Source organism: Trachypithecus francoisi, unplaced genomic scaffold (assembly GCF_009764315.1).
Source record: "Trachypithecus francoisi isolate TF-2019V2 unplaced genomic scaffold, Tfra_2.0 Lachesis_group3, whole genome shotgun sequence".
NCBI classification, from domain to species: Eukaryota; Metazoa; Chordata; class Mammalia; order Primates; family Cercopithecidae; genus Trachypithecus; species Trachypithecus francoisi.
The window spans coordinates 29,980,454-30,002,633 of record NW_022681468.1 but is presented as its reverse complement, the minus strand read 5'-3'; the positions used below and the strand labels follow the sequence as shown (position 1 = coordinate 30,002,633).

The 22,180-nt window shown below is 52.1% G+C and overlaps 1 protein-coding gene across 13 annotated transcripts in view; it reads left to right on the top strand.

Annotated features, from left to right (window-relative positions):
* TMEM63C (transmembrane protein 63C) overlaps window positions 1-22,180 on the top strand; it is an 84,529-nt gene that overhangs the window by 29,332 nt on the left and 33,017 nt on the right. For 10 of the 13 annotated variants that reach the window (XR_004431481.1, XR_004431482.1, XR_004431480.1 and 7 more), the window contains 4 exons: window positions 10,777-10,839; window positions 16,163-16,325; window positions 16,868-16,947; window positions 17,397-17,478. Coding sequence is in view for 9 of the 13 variants with exons in the window: in XM_033187299.1 (XP_033043190.1) it covers window positions 16,176-16,325; window positions 16,868-16,947; window positions 17,397-17,478 (312 nt within the window). In the remaining 4 variants the exon portion in view is untranslated. Of the gene's footprint in view, window positions 1-10,776; window positions 10,840-15,893; window positions 16,040-16,162; window positions 16,326-16,867; window positions 16,948-17,396; window positions 17,479-22,180 lie in introns of all 13 variants that reach the window. The other 3 variants (XM_033187304.1, XM_033187300.1, XM_033187305.1) reach the window with 2 other exon arrangements.

Below are 22,180 nucleotides of genomic sequence, written 5' to 3'. Positions count from 1 at the left end.
TCTGAAATCAAGGGGTCAGCAGGAACGTGCTCCCTCTGCAGGACCTAGGAGAGGATCCTTACTTGCCTCTTCCTAGCTCCTGGGTGTTATCAGCAGTTCTTGGCATTCCTTGGCTTGTAGCTGCCTCACGCCAGTCTCTCCCTTTGTCTTCTCATGGCTTCGTCTAAGGACAGCAGTTGTTGGATTCAGGGGCCACCCTCATCATGTATGACCTCATTTTAACTAATTACATCTGCAAAGACCCTACTTCCAAACAAGGTCACATTCTGTGATTCCACGTGGACATGCATTTTGGAAGGAAACTGTTCAGCCCAGTAGCTCTACACATCCCAAACACATAGCTACAGAGGCAGACAGGCACACACACACAACACACACACACACACACACACACACACACACTCCTCTACCTAGCACATGGAACTCTGAGCTCCTGAGAGGAGAGAGAGTCCCTGAGTGTCAGAGCTATCCACTCCTCCTCTCTGGGTGTCCAGCACTGAGAAGCCTACATCCTTATTACAACATTTACCTGGTGATGCTGCTTTTCAGTTTGGTTTTGTTGTTTTGTTCGAAACGGTTAGGTATGCATATAGTACAAAATTCAAAAAGCAGTAAAGACGCTGGGCGTGGTGGCTCATGCCTGTAATCCCAGCACTTTGGGAGGCCGAGGTGGGTGGATCACCTGAGGTCAGGAGTTAGAGACCAGCCTGGCCAACATAGTGAAACCCTGTCTTTACTAAAAATACAAAAATTAGCCAGGTGTGGTGGTGCATACCTGTAGTCCCAGCTACTCAGGAGGCTGAGGCAGGAGAATCGCTTGAAACCAGCCGGTGGAGGTTGCAGTGAGCCGAGATCCTGCCACTTCACTCCGGCCTGGGCAAAAGAGTGAAACTCCATCTCGGGAAAAAAAAAAAAAAAGCAATAAAGAGAACAGAGTGAAAGGTAAGGCTTGCTCACCCTGCTTCCTCACCACCTAGTTCCCCGCCCGGAAGACAAGCACTGGCAACGGTTTCTTGTGCATCCTTCTAGAGGAAACAGACACACGCAGGAGGCAGCATTCTCCATGTGCCGTCTGCATCTTGCTTTTCCTGCCTGGCCACGCACCACTTGTCGTTTATTCTGGCTGCTTTCACACCACTTGGGTCTCCTCCACCTGACTATGTGCTTGCTGAGGACAGGCCATATGTTATGGATCCCTGCCTCTTCAGCGCCTAGCTCAGGGCTGGCCCAGAGCAAGTGTTCAGTGAAGGCTGACTCTATCTAGACAGTAATAAATTGTCAACAGCTGGTTGGATCTGAGTGGGACTGGCTGCAGAGCTTTGGTTGATCAGAGCCCATCCTGGCAGCAGCAGGAGGTGGGGTGGGATGGCCCCAATAGGCTGCTCCTGCTGGTGGGCACCTCCCCACAGGCAGCCTTCAACCCAGCTCTAGCTGGAGCTGACTCTGGGGTTGGGGCCGCTGCTGCTGTATCCCTTTGGCTGCTTCACCTCCCTCTACTCCTTCCTGCCCCCTCCAGACTCCTACGGAGGAAGCAGTCAGGGGAGAGGCTGGAGGGAGAACCATGCTGCCTGCCTGCTGGCATCTTAGCCCAGGGGCCCTGCAGGAGCTGAGCTGAGCCATTGCCCAGCCTTGCTGGCTGAAGACTTAGTGGGGACTTGTTACCACAGAGACGAGAATTGCAGCAATAACTCAGGGTCGAACTGGATCCTGCAGCTTCACCCAGTTGTGGTGAATGTATTTGCTCTACAACACTCAAATATGAGATGCACCACATTTTTAAAAAAATCGGGGCCGGGCGCGGTGGCTCAAGCCGGTAATCCCAGCACTTTGGGAGGCCGAGGCGGGCGGATCACGAGGTCAGGAGATCAAGACCATCCTGGCTAACACGGTGAAACCCCGTCTCTACTAAAAAAAGAATACAAAAAATTAGCCGGGTGAGGTGGTGGGCGCCTGTAGTCCCAGCTACTTGAGAGGCTGAGGCAGGAGAATGGCCGGAACCTGGGAGGCGGAGCTTGCAGTGAGCTGAGATCTGGCCACTGCACTCCAGCCTGGGCGGCAGAGCGAGACTCGGTCTCAAAAAAAAAAAAATCAAAACAGAAACAGATGTCCCAGTCTGAGATTTTGCCATGATAGGCTTTGAGCAAAGCCCTAGGGGGAGATAGAGGTGGGCAAGGGCTGCTCAGCCCTCTGGGACTAGACCAGGGAAATGCTCCTTTTGTCCCTCTGTGGAAGGAGGGCTTAAGTTAGATGATTTGTAAGATCTCCTCCAGCCAAAACACTCTGGGTTTGACATCATGGGGGCCAAATGAGTGCTACCCCAACCCACTGCCAGTCTTTCCTTTCTTCTGCAAATATTTGTAAAGCACTCAACCCTATCCAGCACAGCAGAGGAAATAATCAGCAAACACAGCCAAGGGCTCTGTTGTCAAGGAGCTTCCCTTTGCGGGGAGGTGTGGGGAGTCAGCCATCTGCTACGTCATTCCGTAAACAACATCGAATGTACTAGGTACAACAAGGAAAATTACACTTAACTTTATTGAGCCATTGCAATGTGCTAGGCACTGCTCTAATGTTTCATGTGAGTTGGCTCTCTCAAACCTCACATCCACCCAATAAGGTAGGTGCTATTAACATCTCCATTTTACAGATAAGGAAACTGAGGCACAGGGAGATTAAGAAGCTTGCCCAAAGACATGGGGCTAGTAAGTAGCAGAGGCAGAACTTGGGCCCAGAGAGTCCAGTACTAGAAATCCACATTTACTGCATGCATGATGCCTGCCTCCCAAGATGCTCGGAGGCATGGGACTTGGGGAGCTGAGCCTGGCCTGAGCTCTTCCCTAAGGAAGCAAAAATGGAGCTGAGATTAACCAGGAGGAGAATGAGTCAAGTAATGGGAGGGAGAACCTTCCAGGTGGTGGGACTGGCATATACAAAGGCCTTGTGGCAGGAGGGAAGATGGCAATGCTCCAGAAACTGAGGGAACAACCTAGGAGGCTAGAGATGGAAGTGAGGGGGAAGTTTGACACGATGAAGCCAGAACACTAGGAAGGGCAGCACACCCAGGCCTTGGTGGCCAAGTCAAGGAGAGCAAAGAAAGCCCTTCTAGCTGATTCCATAACAGCTTGGTCCAGGAGGCCTCCCTGGGCACTGCAGACTGGGTTCGGTGCATTTGCGAGCCCTTCTCACACTGCGTTGTCACTGCCTTTCAGCCAAGGCCTTTCTCATTCCCCTTCTAGAATGAGCTTGAGGAGGGGAGGAACACATCTCATCCTCTTTAGCAACCCCTACCCGGGTGAGAACTCAGGAAAGAGTAAGTGAGAACAGTAGGATGGAAGGGAGGGTGAGATCACCAAGACCTGGGGGTGTACCCAGAAGGCTGCCTGAAGAAAGCAGAGTTGAACTGGGCCTTGCCAATGGAGCACTCCTGTTGGGCAAGAATCAAGGTCCTCCACAGAGGGGAGGAATGGAGGGGGCAGAGACAACCAAGGCCTTTGATGGGCAAGGGGCCTTCCTTTGGCTGAAGCTGAGACTCCTCGTGGGGAACTGGGGGAGGTGAGACTGGAGAGGCTCCTGGGACCAAGAGGGCCTCCCCTAGTCCCAGCCTCTGCCCTGGAGCAGGACAGGACCCGAGAGTTCAGATGTCAGAAGGAGCAGGGAGCTGTGCAAAAGCTCAGGCCTTGGCTTTAGATCTCCACCCCCACTGCTCAGCTGCTAGTTGTGTGAGCCTGGGCAGGCTGTGCACCCACTCTGGGCCTCAGCATCCTCCTTTGTAAATGGGGACAGTTGGTACCTCTCCTCTGGCAGGACTGTTGGGGGCCAGGTGAGATGATGACTTTGTAAACATACTTTGTCACCTGGAGGAGAGTGCACATAGGCCCTCCGTCAGGCTCAGAGGTAGAGACCAGGCCCATTCAGGACCCCACCCCCCACCTCCTGGAGGCTACCATTTCTCTTTTGTTCCCTTCCCTATAGGAGTCTAGGTTTAGACCACCCCAAAAAATGACTAGAGGGGCCACAGTGGCCACCATCTTCCACTGATCCATTGATGTTGGGGTAGGGAGGTGGGAGGGGTGGGGCAGGGGGTTGGGGAGGCTGCTCCTGCCTGTCCTAGTAAGAGCTGTGCTGGGGAGGCCTCCAAGTCCCCTTCCTGATCTCTGCCCCTGGGACTTGATGCTGTAGTCAGCACAGTATCACTGCTGTCAGGAGGAGCCACTGACCTGGGGTGGAGCAGGGATGGGGGCTTGCCTCTGGCTTCCAGGCAGACGCCCAGGGACCTGGTGGCCACCTTGGCTTCGATGGTACAAGGTCAAGTCTTGATCTGCCTGCATGTGGCCCAGCCAGATCCTGACAGGGGAGGGAGAGGAGGTGGCATTGGATTCAGGCTTTGACTCTTCTGAGTAGGCAGCCTGCACAGGAACCACTGGGCTGCATGTCACCGTGAGAGCTCCATCCCTCCACCCTCTACTCCCCGTCAACAAGTCTGAGTGGGAGCTGATCAGAATGAGGGCATTTGAGGAAGGCAAGAGAGATTTGATGCAGGAGGAAAGCTGGTTACGTGGATGTCCATCAATCTCAAGCCTTCCTTTTAATATATGATCTTTTTCTAATTAGAAACAATACATATTCATATTAAATAGTTTTTCAAACTCAGAAAAAAATGTTAAGGACTATTAAAAGCATGTGATATAATTTAGTTTTTTTCTTTTATTTTTCTTTTTAGAATCCAGATCATTTCATTTAGCAGCATTGTGTCCTGCTATTTTTATTTCCTATTTTACCTTTTTAACATAGGCACGGAGTCACCGGTCCTCCTCCCCGTGTCTCCCTGAGTCACTGCCCAGTTCCCAGGGGCCTGGATGACTGTGACATCCCCACAGCTGTCTCTGCCTTCTGTCTCCAGCCCCACATGGGCACCGTCATGGCTGCTCACGGATTCAGGGGCATGGGCAGAAAGACATGGGTTGTGGTCCAGGATCTGGAGGACAAGGAAAAGAAACTTCCTGCCAAGGAGAGGCATCTCTGGGAGGGTACCAGAGGTGAGATGGATGGGGTGGGGAAGCCAACACACTCAGCTTCCAGCCTGGGTCCAAGTGGCCACCTTCTCTCCCAACAGCATCCCAGCTCCCGCTGCCACTCGCAGAGATGTTAAGAGGATGTTTCTTAACCTTCTGGGCCTGAAATTCCTCATTTATAAGATGGGATAATCATAGAAGCTGCCTGGTCCTTCTCTTTAGTTGAGAGTCCCTTAGATGTAGTACAGATGTGGGAGGCCATCCTCTTGTACCCCAAAAATACAGTCCTCCTGGGATTGTGCCTTCACAGGCTGCATGATGTAGTGGAGCCAGACACTTAGATTCCAATCCTGCCTCTGTCTCTCTCCAGCTGTGTAACTTTAGGCCAGTTACTTAACCTCTCTGGGCCTGAAACTCCTCACTCATAAGATGGGATAATAATATAACCTGCCTGGTCTTTGTATAGGAAACAAAAAACACTCTAGGAATCTTAAGTAAAACCAGGACTGGGACATGAGGCTGCAGTCAGCTTGATTCATACAGGGAACCGCAGGGTGTTGAAGTCACTGGAAAAATTAGAAACTGGGTCTTCAGAACAGAGCAGAACTGTCCCTCCAGACAAATTACTTCTCTCCCAGTCAGGAGGGCCATTACCGGAGCCATGGAGTTCACGTCCTTTCACCTGCTACCCAGGGATAAGAAAACTGCTGCAGCTTTTACCACAATTGCCTCTCACACCACCCCCTCCCTGGGAGCCAGAGACTGGGCATTGAACTTCCTGCAGAGAATCCCTTCCTGTCCTTGACATGGCTTGTCAGCAGAACGCCTGAGTACCAGGGAGATGGCCTCTTCCTCCCTCTCCTCCCTTCAGCCTTGTAAATCTATCTCCAGCATGTCTAATTGATGGGCTCTAATCTGTATCCAGAACCCCAGCTGCAAGGGAGTGTTGGTAATGTAGCTTTTAACTTTCCAGCTTTTGCAAGATAGAAAGGCACAGAGGTGGGAAAGGATGCTGAGGGCATCAACCGTGTTCCACATGCAACCTGATAGGTTTAACCCAGTTGACACCTGAAGAGACTTGGCACAGGGCCTGGCACATAGAACTCACTCAATAAGTGTTAGCTATTATTCTTATTCTTGGGCTGAGGCACCAGCGAGAATTGCCTGGCCCTGCCCACGAGCCCTGGCAGAGAGCAGCAGAAGCGGAAATGCCTTTGCCCAGCATGGTGCTGTCCATGGTACTGAGAGCCCTGCTGGACCCAGCCAGGAGCAGCGGTATCATTGCCCTGCTTACATCATGGGCCCAATGGCAAGGTGGAACTCCAATCCTCTCACCACATGCTGAGGCTTCAGGAGCCACTGTGGCGGAGGGGACGTTCGGGGACCTCTGAGGGAAGGCTGGTTTCGATCCTATGAAGAGGACAGCAAAAGCAACAACTTACGTTTGTAGCACAGTTTACAGAAAGAGTCTCCATGCACTATCTCCTTTAACTAACCCTCATAACCACCCTGGCATATGCAGGACAGATATGATCTTCAAGAAAAAAACTGAATAGCAAGAGGTTAAATAGCAGCTGATAAACAGTAGAGCCAGATGCACACCCAGTCTCCTTACCTGCAGCTGTATGCTCCCTCCACTCCCTGCAGTGACTCGGGGAGGGAAACTTGGTAACCAATGTGCGCTATGTGGGGGCAAAAATTTGGGACTCACGTACTCTGTGCACTGTGCAAATGTGTGCAAACCACCTACATTTTATTCTTTCCTACTCCTGAGTGTGTCTCCGGGTAAAAGGCCTTCTGTCTCTTATTGAGGCTGACTGTGTGATGGTCTTTGGGAGAACCATGGAAAGTATAAGAGAAAGACATGGTCCCTACTATCAAAGAGCCCATGGATTTGTTGGGGAGCTGGCTGCTCATGTGCGTGGAAAAGTGAGAGGATAGTCCCAGGCAGTGGTTGCAAGGCCAGCTGTGTGAAGAGGGTGGGGACAAGGTGCAGACAGGGCTGGTCATCTGAAAGAAGGTTCAGAGGAGTAGACCATAAGCTGGACTGAGGGGCTTTAAATGCTGATGAGACCAAGGCTCGCCCAAGTCCAGGAGGAAGTGGCTCAAGCTGTGTAGGGGTGGGGCAAGCAACACTGAATAAGGGGTCTGGTGGGGCAGAACAGAGGGTACCATGAGGAAGTAGCCAGGCCAATGGCCTCTGGGGTAATGGGAGGAATACCAGAGCCTGGAACTTCCAGGGAAGAGGTGGTGTGGGCCTCTGTAGATTTTCAGCCAACTCTCCACAGATTTGTGACCAGCTGGGGCAGGGGGCAGAGATTGCATGGGAGGAGAATATAAGGACCAGCCTCATGAACTGCCACACTGTGACATGGTTTAAGAGGCAGTGAGGTATCATCCTTTATCCCCACATCTTCCCACCCTCTCTCCTTATTTAGGAAGAGTGAGAAAACTTTTTGGGTCATCAAGAACTCCTTCTCTAGGTGTAAATAACCCTGGAAATGTCAGTCTGGTGCTTTTATGTCTTGGCTGCACACAATAATTGACTGGAGATCCTCATGCTTAATGTCTGGGGTGGAACATGAGTATCTAGATTTACTAAACACCTTCTAGGTGATTCCAGCGACCCCCTCCCAGGCTAAGGAGTCACTGAAAGCAGTGAGTGGGGAGCCAAAAACCCCAGTTCTATCCCCAATCCACCATTTTCCCCAGACTTAAGCAAATCTCCATGTCTGCTGGAGGCTCAATTTCTCCATGTGTAAAGCTGAGCAAACCACTCTTTGTCATGAAGATTTGAGGAGTTTGAGGATGGTATGGAGCAGGGAAGGGCTTACTGATATTTAGGGAAAGATTTATGGCCAGCGAACATGTCAGTGGTGAAGGATGTGAACCAGAGCCCCTCATTCCAGTGACACACCCTCCCTCTCTTGACACCTCCTCCAATAGTACCCAGCCCCCTAGCTGTGAGAGTGAACCTCACTGAGAGGGGGGCCCTGAGTGAGAATGGCCAAGGGGTGGTGGGGGCAGGGCAGGAGACCTGGAGAAGAAGGAAGAAGGGGAGGTGGGAGTTGATGCCCAGGACCAGGAATCCCAGCTTGTTTGTTTAAGTCCAGAACCATGGGAGATAATCTTACCTGTTGTTTACAAAAAGGTGATTAATTATTGAAACTACTGGGAAAGCTAAATGGCAAGAGGGCAGGGCGGGAGCTGTGGCTTTGTGCACTCTGGGGGTCATGGAGTCGGGGGAGAAGGTGGGGGTGGCTCCCCAACCGTAGCATCTTTTCCTAGGACATGGCTTGTGGCTATAGTGATTCTCTAATCCAAACCAAAACACATGCCCTATGGACCAGTTCCTGAGAACTCATGGGGATGGTGGAGCAGACTGGGCCCTGGGCTGTGCTGGGAAATGCAGGCTCAGTGGCTGCAGATCCAGCCTGGGTTCCTGGCTCAGCCCACTCTGCTCTCCGCTACATCACCCTAAAGGCTAGGGAAGCTGCTGTCCCTGGACTAAAGTCTGAGCAAGGTCATCCCCTTCCTCTGCCCCCTGCTCAGCATGTCCAGAGCAGCAGAGGCTCAGGGCCAGCAAAGCAGAGGGTTACGAATGGTCTGGCTTCAGAGCCAGCTCTGCCACTCACTAGCACCGTGACCTCGGGCCAGTTAACCTCTCTGGGCCATGACCTTGAGCCAGTTGTTTAACCTCTCTGGGCCTTAATTTTCTCTTGCCTTTAGGGATGATTCTCATACCCTAGGGTACTTATGAGAATTAAATGAGCTAGTACTTAATAGAAAATATTTAGTCCATATTACTTGCTCTGTAAATGATAGCTATTAATAAAATTCATCCCTCCCTAGGCTCTCCTGGACCATCCTAACTCTGGGGTCATCCCTGAGATTTGGCTTTGGCCTTGAGATGTCTAAGTCATCTGGAAGGGGAAGTGGGAAGCAAAGTGCTGGCCTTGCTAGTTAGGGCAGCAGTGGATGAAAGCAGGCTAGGTCTGGAGGCCTGGGAGTGAGCAGTAGGATGGGGCAGACAGAAAAGCAAAGCTAGCTCTTTTTGAAGCCTTTGCCCAGTTGCCAAGGACAACTTTGCCCAAGTCTAGAACAGCTGAGCTGCCAGCTTTTGGCATAGGAACCCAGGATGGAGGAGAAATGGGACAGGAAGAGAGCCACACACTTTCCCATCAGATAAGATATGCAGCTAGGAGGGGACCTGAAACCCTGACTCATCAACCAGCATTCACATCATCTCCCACTGCCCCTCTTTGGCCCACAAAGCAAGGCTGACATTTGTTTTTTATGCACAGGAAGGACAGAAACCACCACCACCTACCAGCTGCAGTCTGAGGGATAGTGGATGGACCTTTCCATCCTCACATCTCTCCTCTTGCCTGCCCCAGAACAGAGAGGCTGGAAGGAGGAGTGTAGGGACTGTGCAGTCTGGGCCTCTCACCATAGCCTGACAAATAAGCTGATGATAAAGAGGACGGCAGCACTGGCTAATTAAGCAGTCACATTTCTCAAGCATTGTACAAGTGGATTTGTGTGAACTATCTTCCTTCCCCTTTGCAATAACCCTGTGAGGCAATACTGTTATTATACCCATTTTCCAGATATGGGAACTGAGGCTGAGAGAGATGAAGACACTGCCCCTGGTCACAAAGCTAGCAAAGGTGGATCTGGGATTAAGTACAGTCAGTGGCTTCAGAGAGCCTGATCCTTCCCATTGCCTCAGGCAGCCTTTGTCCTATGTTGTGAAAGTGATGTCTAAGCTGGTGGCCCTGCTGTGTTTTCTGTTGGCATCCCAGAGTTTCTAGCTTCATTCTTTCCAGTGCTGATGCTTTAGTCTCCAGTAAGCCAAAATCTGGATTTTCTGCCTGCCTTCTTCACACCCAAGAGCTAGATCTCCCTCCAGAAAGAAGTAAGGTCCAGGGAGGGTGAAGGGATGAGGAGAAAAGGCTTGGTGCTGCTCTAGGTTTCCACAGCAACAGCCTCCCTCGTTACTGCCTCTGCTTGCTGCCTGGGAAAGCTGAGGAGGGTGGTGAGGTGGGAGAGGGTGAGGATCTTGTCTCCTTTCTTTTCCTCCCTCACTGCCCTGCAGGTTGAGCAGTCAGGTTGAGCTGAAAACCTGCATCTGACCAACCTGCTTGATGGAATTCCCCACCTTCTGCCCTACTCCAAGCTTAGTGGCTGGGGCCTTGTAACTAGGGGTCCTCCCAGGCAGAAGGGCCACCTGGTCCAAGCTGCCCAACAGCAGTCCTCTCCCTAACCCCAAAGGCTGGGATGTGAGCTCCCTAGAGAGGACCTCATGTTTGTACTTCCAGGGGAAATAGATACTCAATGTATTCTTGTTGAATGAATGAATGAATGAATGAGCCAATAGTGATCTGTTCTGCACTGTAGCCACTGCCATTCATTTTCACTTCCTCAAAACATTATGTTCAGCCTTCCCTCTGGGTCTTTGCCAATATGGGTGCCTCTGCCCAGGCTTTCCCATTGCACAGGACTAACTCCTACACCCCCTTCATATCTCGGCTTGGTCACTTGGTCAAAATTCAAAACTTCTGCACTTCAAAAGATACCATCAAGAAAATGAAAAGAAAAGCAATAGACCAGGAGAAACTATTTGCAAAGCAGAGCTCTAATAAAGGATGTGCATTTGAGCATAAAGATGACCAAAGGGGCCCTGAAGGAGGGTGCTGCCGGCAAGGGAGTTCCTGGGTCTGTAAGTCTTGTAGTCTCTCCACCGCATTTTGTTCTTTTGCAGCAGCCCCGTAGCTGAGTGGAGCCTCTGGGCCTGACGTGGACCTTCACTGGAGAAGTGACTCAGGTGGGAAAAGTCTCCCCAGGCCTCTCCACCCGCAGGATCGCCTTTCCTTCACCTTCCCCTGCCCGCTTCCTTAGTGCGGGCTCCTCCCAGTGACCACCAGCAGAACTGCAGCCTCCTGCCATAGCTGACCTAGAGCCGAGGTAGCTCAGATGCCAGCTTCTGCCTCCAAGAGACCCTAGAAATTACCATTGGCCACTACTCTGATGCTTTGGCAGAAGGCATGCCATTAAAGTGTACTGTGTTCGATGTAACTATTATGAGTTTGCATTTGGCTAAACGTGCTAGTGAGTGAGTTAATTAGCCAGCTGGGGTAGAAACAAGAACACCATGGGTGGCCTAGGCAGAGCTCGATGGAGCAGGAATTAGGGAAACTGAGAAAGACAGGCAAGACACTCCCGGATCCTGCTAGATGCTAATCTAGAGGGTGGGAGTGGGAAGAGTTTTGTGCACCTCTTCCTTTTCCAGGACTACTCTCAGGCCCTCCATCGCAGGTTCTGTGAGTGAGCGCAAGCAGCCCAGACTCCCAGGCCACCTCCCATCCCCTGCTTCAATCCCTTTACCTTCATTCCTGCTCCATCCCCATCTCTCAGCCCTCCCCAACTCCTGGAACCTTTCCATGGTGCCCCCTGGATCTCCATTCTTCATTTTGCAAATATTTATGTGATGCTCCCTGTGTTCCAGGCATTGTTCTACAAGATGAACACATCCTAACTCACTCCTCTTAAGAGCTGTGTGAAGTGGGTACTAATGGCTGTTGCCATATCCACTTTACAGAGGAGTAAAGTGAGACATGGAGACCATAAGTGCCTTGCTCAAGGTCACCCGATGAGCGATGAGCGAGCGTTAGAGCTGAGATTCGGGGTCGCGGAACCCATAATCCTCAGAAGCATCCCCAGCTCCTCGGTCTCCTCACCTTCTGACTGGGAGACTCCCCAGCCCAGCTTCCCTCACCACCCTCTCAGAGGGTGGTTCCTGCTTCCCCACCAACACCACTGACCTGGGGATGGAGACGTGTCTTTCTTGTTCCCCTTGGCAACATTGAGACTCTTCCTCCCTGCTTTCTAAAGCCCCCTGTCTTGGACCCACAGGTGTCAGCCTAGACATCTTGTTAGTCATTAAGGAGTCCCCCAGGCTACTCTCCCCTTCCCCGCTCACTGTCTCCCCAGTGCTTTTCCTGTCTTCATTCTTGCTGATGTCTATGTTCCCATCTCCACAAAGATGATCCTTCTGATACTCAACTGCTCGCTCCCATGGTCATGCCCGCGACCCGATCACCACCAATAGCTGGAATCTCTTTCATCTCAGCACCAAACATCCCAACATCCCACTTTCTGAGTGCAACTCCCACTGCTCTGCACCAACTAGTCGTCCACAATTCTACCTCCCCTTGGAACTCCAGTACCTTTCCCTGGTCCTCACCCATCTTGCATCTTATTTCTCTCCTGGCTCAAATTCCATGGCAAATCATTACAATTATTCACATGCTACACCATCAGCCCTCCTGTCTTATGCTCATACTTGCTTGGGGAAACCTCTACCCCAACTACGTCTTCCACACCTGCAACCATACAGGTGAATCCAGCATAGCAAATCTGACTGCACTCATCATTTCAAGATCATGAGCCTCCATGGGTCCCACTGTTGCCTGGCAATCCTGCTCCATTTCCCTAATCCATCCTCTCTCATTCCCCTAGACTTCTATTTCTACCTTTTTTTCCTGTCCCCAAACATCCAACATCCGCCCACCACCACCACCTCACACTGCGCTGAGACTTCATTCCTTCTTTTACTGAGAAACTTGAAGCAAAGCTGGGTATGGGGGCCCATGCCTGTAATCCCAGCTCTTTGGGAGGCCGAGGTGGGTGGGTCACCTGAGATCAGGAGTTCAAGACCAGCCTGGCCAATATGGCAAAATCCCATTTCTACTAAAAATACAAAATTTAGCCAGGTGTGGTGGTGGGCACCTATAGTCCTAGCTACTCAGGAGGCTGAGGTAGCAGAATTACTTGAACCCTGGAGGCAGAGGTTGCCGTGAGCCAAGATGGCGCCACTGCACTGCAGCCTGAGCAACAGAGTGAGACTTTGTCTCAAAAAAAAAAAAAAAAGAAAGAAACTAGAAGCAGTAAGGACAGAACACTCACTGGCTCCTGCTGCCACCCCTGGGACCAGCCAGCACCTGGGCATGTGTGCTGCCTTCCCTCACGCTCACCCAGCCAACAGCCTGGCTCTCAGCAAACATCTCCACTGTGCACTAGTTCCCAACCCTCTCACAGTCTCACTTTGCTCCAGCAGTTCCCGCCTCCTCCTACTTCTTCTACTGAATCATTCCCACCGCTATACAATGTGTTATTTCTCCCATCTTAACCACTTTCACCTCCAATTACTCTTCCAGAGAGCTGTTTTTGCCCACTGGCTCCAATTCCTCTCCTGTCATTCTCTCTGGAGCCTATTCCAGTCTGGCCACTTGCACATGGCTTAAACCATGGCTAATTTGGCCAGGCGCAGTGGCTCGTGCCTCAAGTGAAAGAGAAAGAGAGAGAAAGGAAAGAGAGAGAGAGAGGAAGGAGAGAGAGAAAGGAAGGAGAGAGAAAGGAAGGAGAGAGAGAGAAAGGAAGGGAAGAGAGAGAGAGAGAGAGAGCATGGATCATTCACAGTTGTCATCTTTCTTGACCACATCAACACTGATTCCTCCCTCCTCCTGGAAACATTGTCTTCATTCAACCCAGGACACCACCCTCTCCTGCTTTTCCTCCTTCCTCCCTGGCTGCTGCTTCTCAATCTCCTTCTGTTTTCTCCTCCCCTGCCCTGTAGATATTGGTGCACCCAAGGCTCCCACCTTGCATCTCTCCTCCCGCTACATTCTCTTCTGTAATTCAGGGCTTTGCCTCGAAGAGTTGTCGCTATGCTGGTGGCTTTTGTCTCAAATTTTTCATCTCCAGTCTGTTCGGAACTGCAGACTCACCTCTCCAACTCTCTCTGTTCCCCATCTCCACTTAGCATGTTCCAAACTCAACTCCTGGTTGCACCCCTGCACCCACTCCCCCTCCACTGTCCATTTCCATCCTGCACTTTCTGCCTCTCCCATTCCATAACAGCAACTCTATCTTCCAGTGGCTCAGGCCAAAAACCTGCGAGTCATCCTTGACTCCTCTCACTCTTTTACATCCCCTATCTAATCTGCCGGCAAATCTTGTTGGCTCCACATTCAGAGTATTTCCAAAATTTGAGCACATCTCCCACCTCCACTGCGCCCATCCCAGTCCAGGCTACCATTGTCTCCTGCTTGGACCCTGGCTGAGCTCTCCACGTCTGCTTCTCTGCTTGTTTACCCCTCCTGCTCCCTCACCTAGTCTCCATATGAGGATCAAAGAGTTCTCATTAAATCATGTTATTGTGGGCCTGGTGCAGTGGCTCGTGCCTGTAATCCCAGCACTTTGGGAGGCCAAGGCAGGAGAATCACTTGAGGTCAGGAGTTTGAGACCAGCCTGGGCAACATAGTGAGACCCTTGTTTCTATTTAAAAATGTTAAGAATTAGCCTGGTGTGGTGGCATGCACCTGTAGTCCCAGCTACTCTTTAATATTGCTTGAGCCCAGGAACTGGGGGCTACAGTGAGCTAGGACCGTGCCACCGCACTCCAGCCTGGGTGACAGAGCAAGTCTCTCTCTCTTAAAAAAAAAAAGAAAGTCGTTTTAATTCACTCCATGGCTCACTCCCCATGCCCTTCACCCTGCCCTGTGCAGCCCACTGATCTGCTTGCTTCCCCAGCTCTCCAGGCAAGCTCCAAGCCCAGGGCCTCTTCTCCGCTTAAAGTGCTCTTCCCCCGCAACTGCATGCTTCACTCCCTCAAGTCCTTGCTCAAATGTCATTCTCTCAGCGAGGCCTTCCCCAATCACCCCTTTACAATTCTAACCTCACCTGCATCCCTCCACTTTGTCTCCCCAGTGGAATCCCACAAGGGAGGGGTTTTTATTTATCTTGTTCACTGGTGCATTTGTCTAGCATAAAGCAGTTGCTCACCAAATACTCAAATGCATCAATGAATGGATGAATGAGTCTACTTTGCTTGAATGGAAGTGAGGGGTTTCCAGGTAGAGGTGAGGTCTGAAGGCAAAATGAATGGTCTTTTGAGAGAACAACTACCTTGCAGATAAGTTCAAGTAGCTACTGGACACCTCCCATTTTCACTCGCCCTTCCCACTCTTATGCATGCCTGAGGAATGTGATGCCAGGGATGGCAGGCTCTGCCTTGGTGTCTCACCAGAATGTTCAGGCTTGCGGAGTTGGCTCAGGTCCCTGGGCAGGTGCTGGTCTCCCTAGTTCAAATGCCTGGAAGACAGAGACCTTTCTAAGCCAGGCATAGAAATAACAAACTCCACATATTCCCAGTTATTTGTGGGAGCAAAAAATTAAAACAATTGAATTCATGGAGATAGAGAGTAGAAGGATGGTTACCAGAGGCTAAGAAGGGTATGGGAGTGGTGGGGAGTGGGGATACTTAATATGTACAAAAAAACAGAATGAATAAGACCTAGTATTCACTAGCACAGCAGGGTGACTATAGTCAAAAATAATTTAATTGTACACTTTAAAGCAACTAACAGAGTATAATTGGATTGTTTGTAACCCAAAGGATAAATGCTCAAAAGGATGGATACCTCATTTATCCTGATGTGCTTATATCTCATTGCATGCCTGTATCAAACATCTCAGGTACTCCATACATATATACAACTACTATGTACCCACAGAAGTTAAAAAAAAAAAAAGACAGGGCCTTTCTTGAGTCACTGCACGTGCCAGGCACTGCATCCCCTAAGAGCTACGGCCCTTACCATGGCTGGATGGTGACTGGATCAGAGATTGTTGAATGCAGAGATGGTTGTCACTGAGCCCTATCTGCACGGGCGTTCCGTGAACACAGCGGTTTTGACTTCCAACATGAACATTTCCACGCCGGGGTCTGACCCACCTTTGCGAGATCTGTTCATTTATATACAAGAAAAACTTCCCAAGGTAGAACTGGAAAGATCCATTTGGATGTCCATTTTACAGCTCTCGTTCCAGAGATCCAGTGGTATAAAATAAGAACTCTCCCAGGAAACCGGAGCCCGTCTGTCATCCGGCCCCGGGTGTGAGGCAGCTGTTCTCTTGCAGGACAGGGCTGTGTGCCGTCTCGTGGGCTCACCTTCCTGTCCTGGGTATGGAGTGGCCCAGCCTGGCCAAGGCACTTGGTGCCCATCCACAACTCCCCATCAGGCTTCTGTGTTTTGCAAAATGCAAGGGAATCTTTGTGTCTGACCTGGATGCCCTCTGTTCCCCAGGGAACCTCCCACGATGTCTGCCTCACCGGAGGAACTGAGTACAGGGGGAAGGTTAAAGAACATGACAGTGGACGAATGCTTCCAGTCTCGGAGCACCGTCCTCCAGGGGCAGCCCTTCGGGGGTGTCCCCACCGTGCTGTGCCTCAACATCGCCCTGTGGGTGGTGAGTCCTGGGCACTGCAGGAGGCAGACAGTAAAGCCTCAGACAGGGTTGAACTTTCACAGGTGACGCAGTGGGGGACCCAGTTGTCCAAATGGACAACAGCCACAGTGATACGAACTACCTGAATGTCAGTCCTGCCCAGGGTGGCCCGGGTAGGTGGGCCTCGGAGAGAAGAGGCTGGAGGAACAGGCAGAATTCTTGGGATTCTCCTCCATGCATCATTGTCCAAAGGTCCACCTGGCCTCCCTCCTGTTTCTCACTGCTGAGGTCTTCAAGGCACATTCTGGTCCCATAGTTCTGAACATACCACCAGCTCCTTCATTCAACGAACTCTGAGTGTCCACTCTGTACCCAGCAGCTGCTGGGCACTGGCAACCCAGAGTTGAAAGGAATGGCCCCTACTCCAACAGAGCTCACCTTCTAGTGGAGGAGCTCCCTGGGGACCTTAGGGACAGGGTCTTCCCCAAGGGAATGCGGGGGGCCAGCCAAGGGGAAGGGATCCATGAACTCTCCCACCCCACATTGCTTTTCCTGGCCTGTAGCTCGTCCTTGTAGTTTACTCCTTCCTCCGGAAAGCTGCGTGGGACTATGGGCGCCTGGCTCTGCTGATACACAATGACAGGTGAGGAGGGGTCGAGATGGGTGAGCTGTTGCCCCCGTGGGGAGAACCTGCTGCCTCCTTGGGGAGAACCTGCTGCCATGGTCAGGACGCGGCTCTGCCCAGTGCCCAAGCTGCAGCAGGTGTCTCGCCAGCAGGTGGCCTCTGCCCCTGCTCTGCCCTCCCTGCAGGAAGGGGACCTGGAGGGCAGCCATCCCCGGGCACAAGGCCATGTTCTTCTCTGGTCTTAGACTTTCTGGATCACGTGACTGGACTCCCAGGATGCCTGGTGCACCTGGCACAGGGCGATTGCTGTCTGTGCCCAGAGCTGTGTGCTCAGCAAAGGAGCTGAGGCATGCCTGCCCCTTGCAGAGCAGAGGGCAGCCCTCAGCCAGGGAGTGGAGAGGGAGCAGGGCAGCAGCTGGGACCTTTTCTTTCCTTTCTTACCTCCCTGCCCTGTCCCTGGCTGGCAGCCTGACCTCGCTGATCTATGGGGAGCAGAGCGAGAAGACTTCTCCCTCGGAGACTTCCTTGGAGATGGAACGCAGAGACAAGGTGAGTGCTGGTAGCGGTCTAGGTGGGGGGAGTCCCGGCGCTGGGCAGGCGGGCATGGTGTGCACAGGGAGAAGCATGGCTCAGACCCTGGGGCTTTGCAATCAGCCGGGCTCAACCACTTCCAAATTCCTCAGCCTCCCCCAGACTCAGTTTCCCCACCTGAAAGATGGAGATATTGACCATACCTACTACTAGGGTGCCAAGTAAGTGTTAACTAATTAAAACATCTTAGAGAGATTTTTAACATTAATTTGTCTTCTCTGCTCAAATCTCCAACCCTTCTCACAGTCCTGTCCTGCCCATGTCCTCGCCTCTGACTCTGAGTCAAGGCCTCACCTCCCATTTCACATAGAAGATTCTAGTCATCTGGCAGGGATTCCCTCAGCCTCAGGCTCCCCAGCCTTGTTTAGTGGAGCACAGTCTGCTGCTTCCTCCCCTTCCCTGACAAAGACCAGCCCTTCACCCGACTCATGCATCCCTTCAGCCACTTGCTGGGAAGCACCTGCTATCTGCCAGCCACTGGACTGGGAGCTGAGCACCAAGTCCTGCCTCATGGCGCTGTCTTCCCCGGGCAGGGGAGACGAGCAGACAGAAGCACATAGACTGGTGATAAGGCACAGTGGAGAACAAGGAGGATCTGCGGCACAGGGGAGGTCAGGGATAGTCTTGGGCAGTGGTGACATTTCAGTGGGGCCCTGAATACTTTGAGAGGGCGCCCTGAGAACGTCCTCCCTCCCCACCCCCACACACAGCTGAACTTCTGACAGTGGCCCATGCTGTGGTCACCACTTCCTCACCTCTCACTCACACCCCGGCCTCTCACTCATGCCCCACCTCCCACTCACGCCCCGCCTCCCATTCACGCCTCCCCTCCCACTCTCGCCTCCCTTCCCACTCATGCCTCCCCTCCCACTCTGGCCTCCCCACCCACTCACGCCCCATCCCACTCACCCCTCCCCTCCCACTCACGCCCCGCCTCCCACTCATGCCTCCTCTCTCACACCTCACCTCCCACTCACGCCTCCCCGCCACTCAAGCCCCGCCTCCCACTCATGGCCTGCCTCCCATTCATGCCTCCCCTGCCACTCAGGAGCCCTGCCTCCCACTTATGTCTCGCCTCCCCTCCCCCCTCACCTCCCACTCACGCCTCCTCTCCCACTCATGCCTTCCACTCATGCCTCCCCTCCCCCTCTCACCTCCCACTCATGCCTCCCCTCCCACTCATGCCCCCCTCCCATTCACCCCTCCTCTCCCACTCATGCCTCCCACTCACGCCTCCCACTCTCACCTCCCCACCCTCTCACACCTCCCCTCCCACCCATACCTCCTCTCCCACTCACGCCTCAACCTCCTCAAATGTAAGCTCCTGTCCATCACTCCACCCAGACAACCCTGAAGGTCAGCAGTGGTTCGTCCCGCCACTAAATCCAATGTACTTTTCTCAGTTCACATCTCGCCTGCGTTCTCCAAAACGTGCAACCCCGTAGACCGTCTTTCTCCCTTGCATAGGTGACGTCACATTCTTTGGGTTTTCCTTCTAGCTCTCTGTCTGCTCCTACTGTTGTCTCCTTTGCAGGCTTATCTTCCACACTGGGAGTCTCCTCAACCAGCTGATCCCATACCCTTCCCCTCGCCCTGACTCCTGGGCAGTGATGCCCACACTGACGACTTCCTTTGCCATCTCTGCACATAAACTTTTAAATTCCTGTCTCCAGCTAATCCTCTCACTGGGCCCCAGGCCGATTTATTCAATGTCGTTGAAAATACCTCCACATGGATATTGTGGTCATTTGGGGTTCCATTTGTCCAAAACATTTCATGATATCCCGCCACACACCTGTTCCTGTGACCTTGGTCTCAGACCTCCCACCATCCTCCCCAGGGTCTCCTCTCCCTCTTACCCAGGACCCCGAGCATGGCCAATGTGTCTCCACGTTGTGTTGCTTTGACCTTCCCCACTTTCTTTCTCTCCTTCCCTCCTACCATTCCCTGGTCCAGGCCTCCATCAGCCTTTTGCCTGGACAACTGCAGTAGCTCTAACTGATCCCTTTAAGTCCACACTCTAGGGCCCTTATCCATTTTCCACCTGCATCCAGAGAGATTCCCCTGCCTGGGGACATATTTTCTGCTGCAGAGACCTTCCCTGTCTTCCCAGGGCCCGCGGAATCAATTACAGATGCTGTGCCGTGGCCTGGTAGTTTGGTCCCTCCTCCCTTACTCCTCCCAACTCCCCTATCCCCGCCACATGGGTCCACCTTTTAGTTTCTCAATAGGGCCACCTGCTTCCCTCCACCAGTCCTTTCCCAGGCTCTTCCCTCTCCCCCTTCCCCAGTGGCCCTTCTCGGAGTCGCTCACCTTTTGTTGAGATTTCAGCTGAAGCATACTTCCGCAGGGAGCCCTGACCACCCTTCCTGGGTCCAGATCTCTTGTTATATAGCCACAGAAAATGCATTCCTTCTGTTTAATATTTTTAACCCTGTCTGTAATGATCCCTCATCTGCGAGATCAGTCTAGTGTGTCTGTTCCCACAAGCCCTGAACTTGGATTTGCTCATCACTACACCCCACGTCCAATCCAGCCTGCCATGTACTTAGCAGCTGATGCGTATTTGTCAGCTGTGCTAAGTAAGTGGAGCTACATTCCGTCCATTGTCATCCCCTGAGAGGCTGGGTCCTTCACTTGCTAGGATCTGCCCTCTCCAAAGTGCAGAGCCTCAGACAAGTGACTTCATCTCTTGGAGGCTTCCTAGGTAGAAAAAGGGCAGCAACACCTACCTTGCAATGTGGCTCGCAGCTTTACTTTTAGAAACATCACTTTGATTTTTTTTCTTGTTACAATGACAAAAAAAAAAGTTTTATTTTTAAAAGTCTAGAAGATAAATCCCTGTGGCAGCAAACTGAAGAGGGCATACATTAAATTAAATGGGGAACAGAGAGTTCAGTGAGGCGGCCCCCACAGTGTCCATCTAGGATGGGGAGACTTCAGCCAGGGCCAGGTGGTGTGGGTGAAGAAAATGGGTCTCACCATGGTTCCCTGAGCAATTTGGGTCAGGCATTGTTACCCCCAGGTGGTGGGAGCTCAGATAGTCGAAGTGAACTGACAGCTGCCACTCTGTCACGTCAGCTGAGCTGGCTCCTGGGAACTGCAGCCCTGTGTCTGCCTCTCATGTGGCTGTTCAGCTGCTGAACTTTCTGAATGGTTTATGCCTTCAGAGCCACAACGGGTACTCAGGGGAGGGAGTGTGTGTGTGTGTGTGTGTGCGTGCGTGCATACACACACGACACAGACACACACAGAGAGAGATATCCATACAGGATATTCATGGCCATGCTTCTACTCATGACCTCTGCCCTTTGGTGGATGACCCATCCTCTGTCTATTCTAGTATACACCTGTGCACCTGTAGTGGAAGGGGCAGAAACACATTCCCAGGAAGGTGTGTCCCCAGTGTTGCCTAATCATGAGGGACCATCAAGAAAGCTACTTATGGCTGGGTGTGGTGGCTCACACCTGTAATCCCAGCACTTTGGGAGGCCGAGGTAGGCGGATCATGAGGTCAGGAGACCGAGATCATCCTGGTAAACACGGTGAAACCCCGTCTCTACTAAAAAATACAAAAAAATTAGCCGGGCGTGGTGGTAGGTGCCTGTAGTCCCAGCTGCTCGGGAGGCTGAGGCAGGAGAATGGCGGGAACCTGGGAGGCGGTGGAACTTGCAGTGAGTGTAGCTCATACCACTGCACTCCAGCCTGGGCGACAGAGCGAGACTCTGTCTCAAAAAAAAAAAAAGAAAGCTACTTGTTCCCTTAGTCAGTCGCACCCTGTTTGCCCAGCTGGGCGGTGGAGACAGACTCTCCATGCAGGAGGGGTGACTGGACCTCTCTTGGCCCAGCTCTGCCTTGCTAGTTACCCCTCTCTGGGGATGCTCCCCACTGCTGCTGCCACCAGCATGCTATTCCCCTTCATTGCTCTGACTCACACCTGAACCTTTATCCTTAATTTAGTTCCCCAGGATATAGCTGGAGGAATATCCTGCCGTGAACATCCACCGATTGGCCATTGTCACCATCAGCCAACCCAACACAGGGAAGGGGCCTTAGAAAGTGGGACTTATGCCAAGGGGAACAAGGGACTGCTGTTTCTTTTGTGCCTTCTCAAAAGGAAGCAACGAGGAAAGGCAAAAAAGAAACAGATGTCCTTTGCTCCCCTTGGCATAAGGCCCACCTTCTAAGTCTCCTGCCCTGTGTCAGGTTGGCTGATAGTTGCTTCCTTTTGGGAAACACCTCTTCCCCAGTCCATGTGGTTCCAGAGGACTGTCAATCAAGAGGTCTGCCCGGTTCACAGAAGTGCACGTGACCCAAATGGAGTCATTCTAGAGCTGTAACCTTGTGCAAGGTTTTGCTAAGTCCTCTGGGATCCCAGAAAGAAGCAGGCACCAGGGTAACTTCACCAGCTACCAGAGCTGGCAGCTTTTAGAGTTGCAGGCCCTAGCCCCCGCTCTTACACACCATTCCAAAGACGACTCTAGTCCCCCACCAGTCTCCCCATGGCTGAGGCCACCTTTCCCCACCACCCAGAAACTCTAGACAGCAAGACCCCAAGAGAAAGATATCAATAGGACAGTACCCTCAGCACATGGCATCAAAGATGCCACCAAACCACTCCAGGCTTCATGATGTTTACCGAGGTGCAGGAATTCAGAGG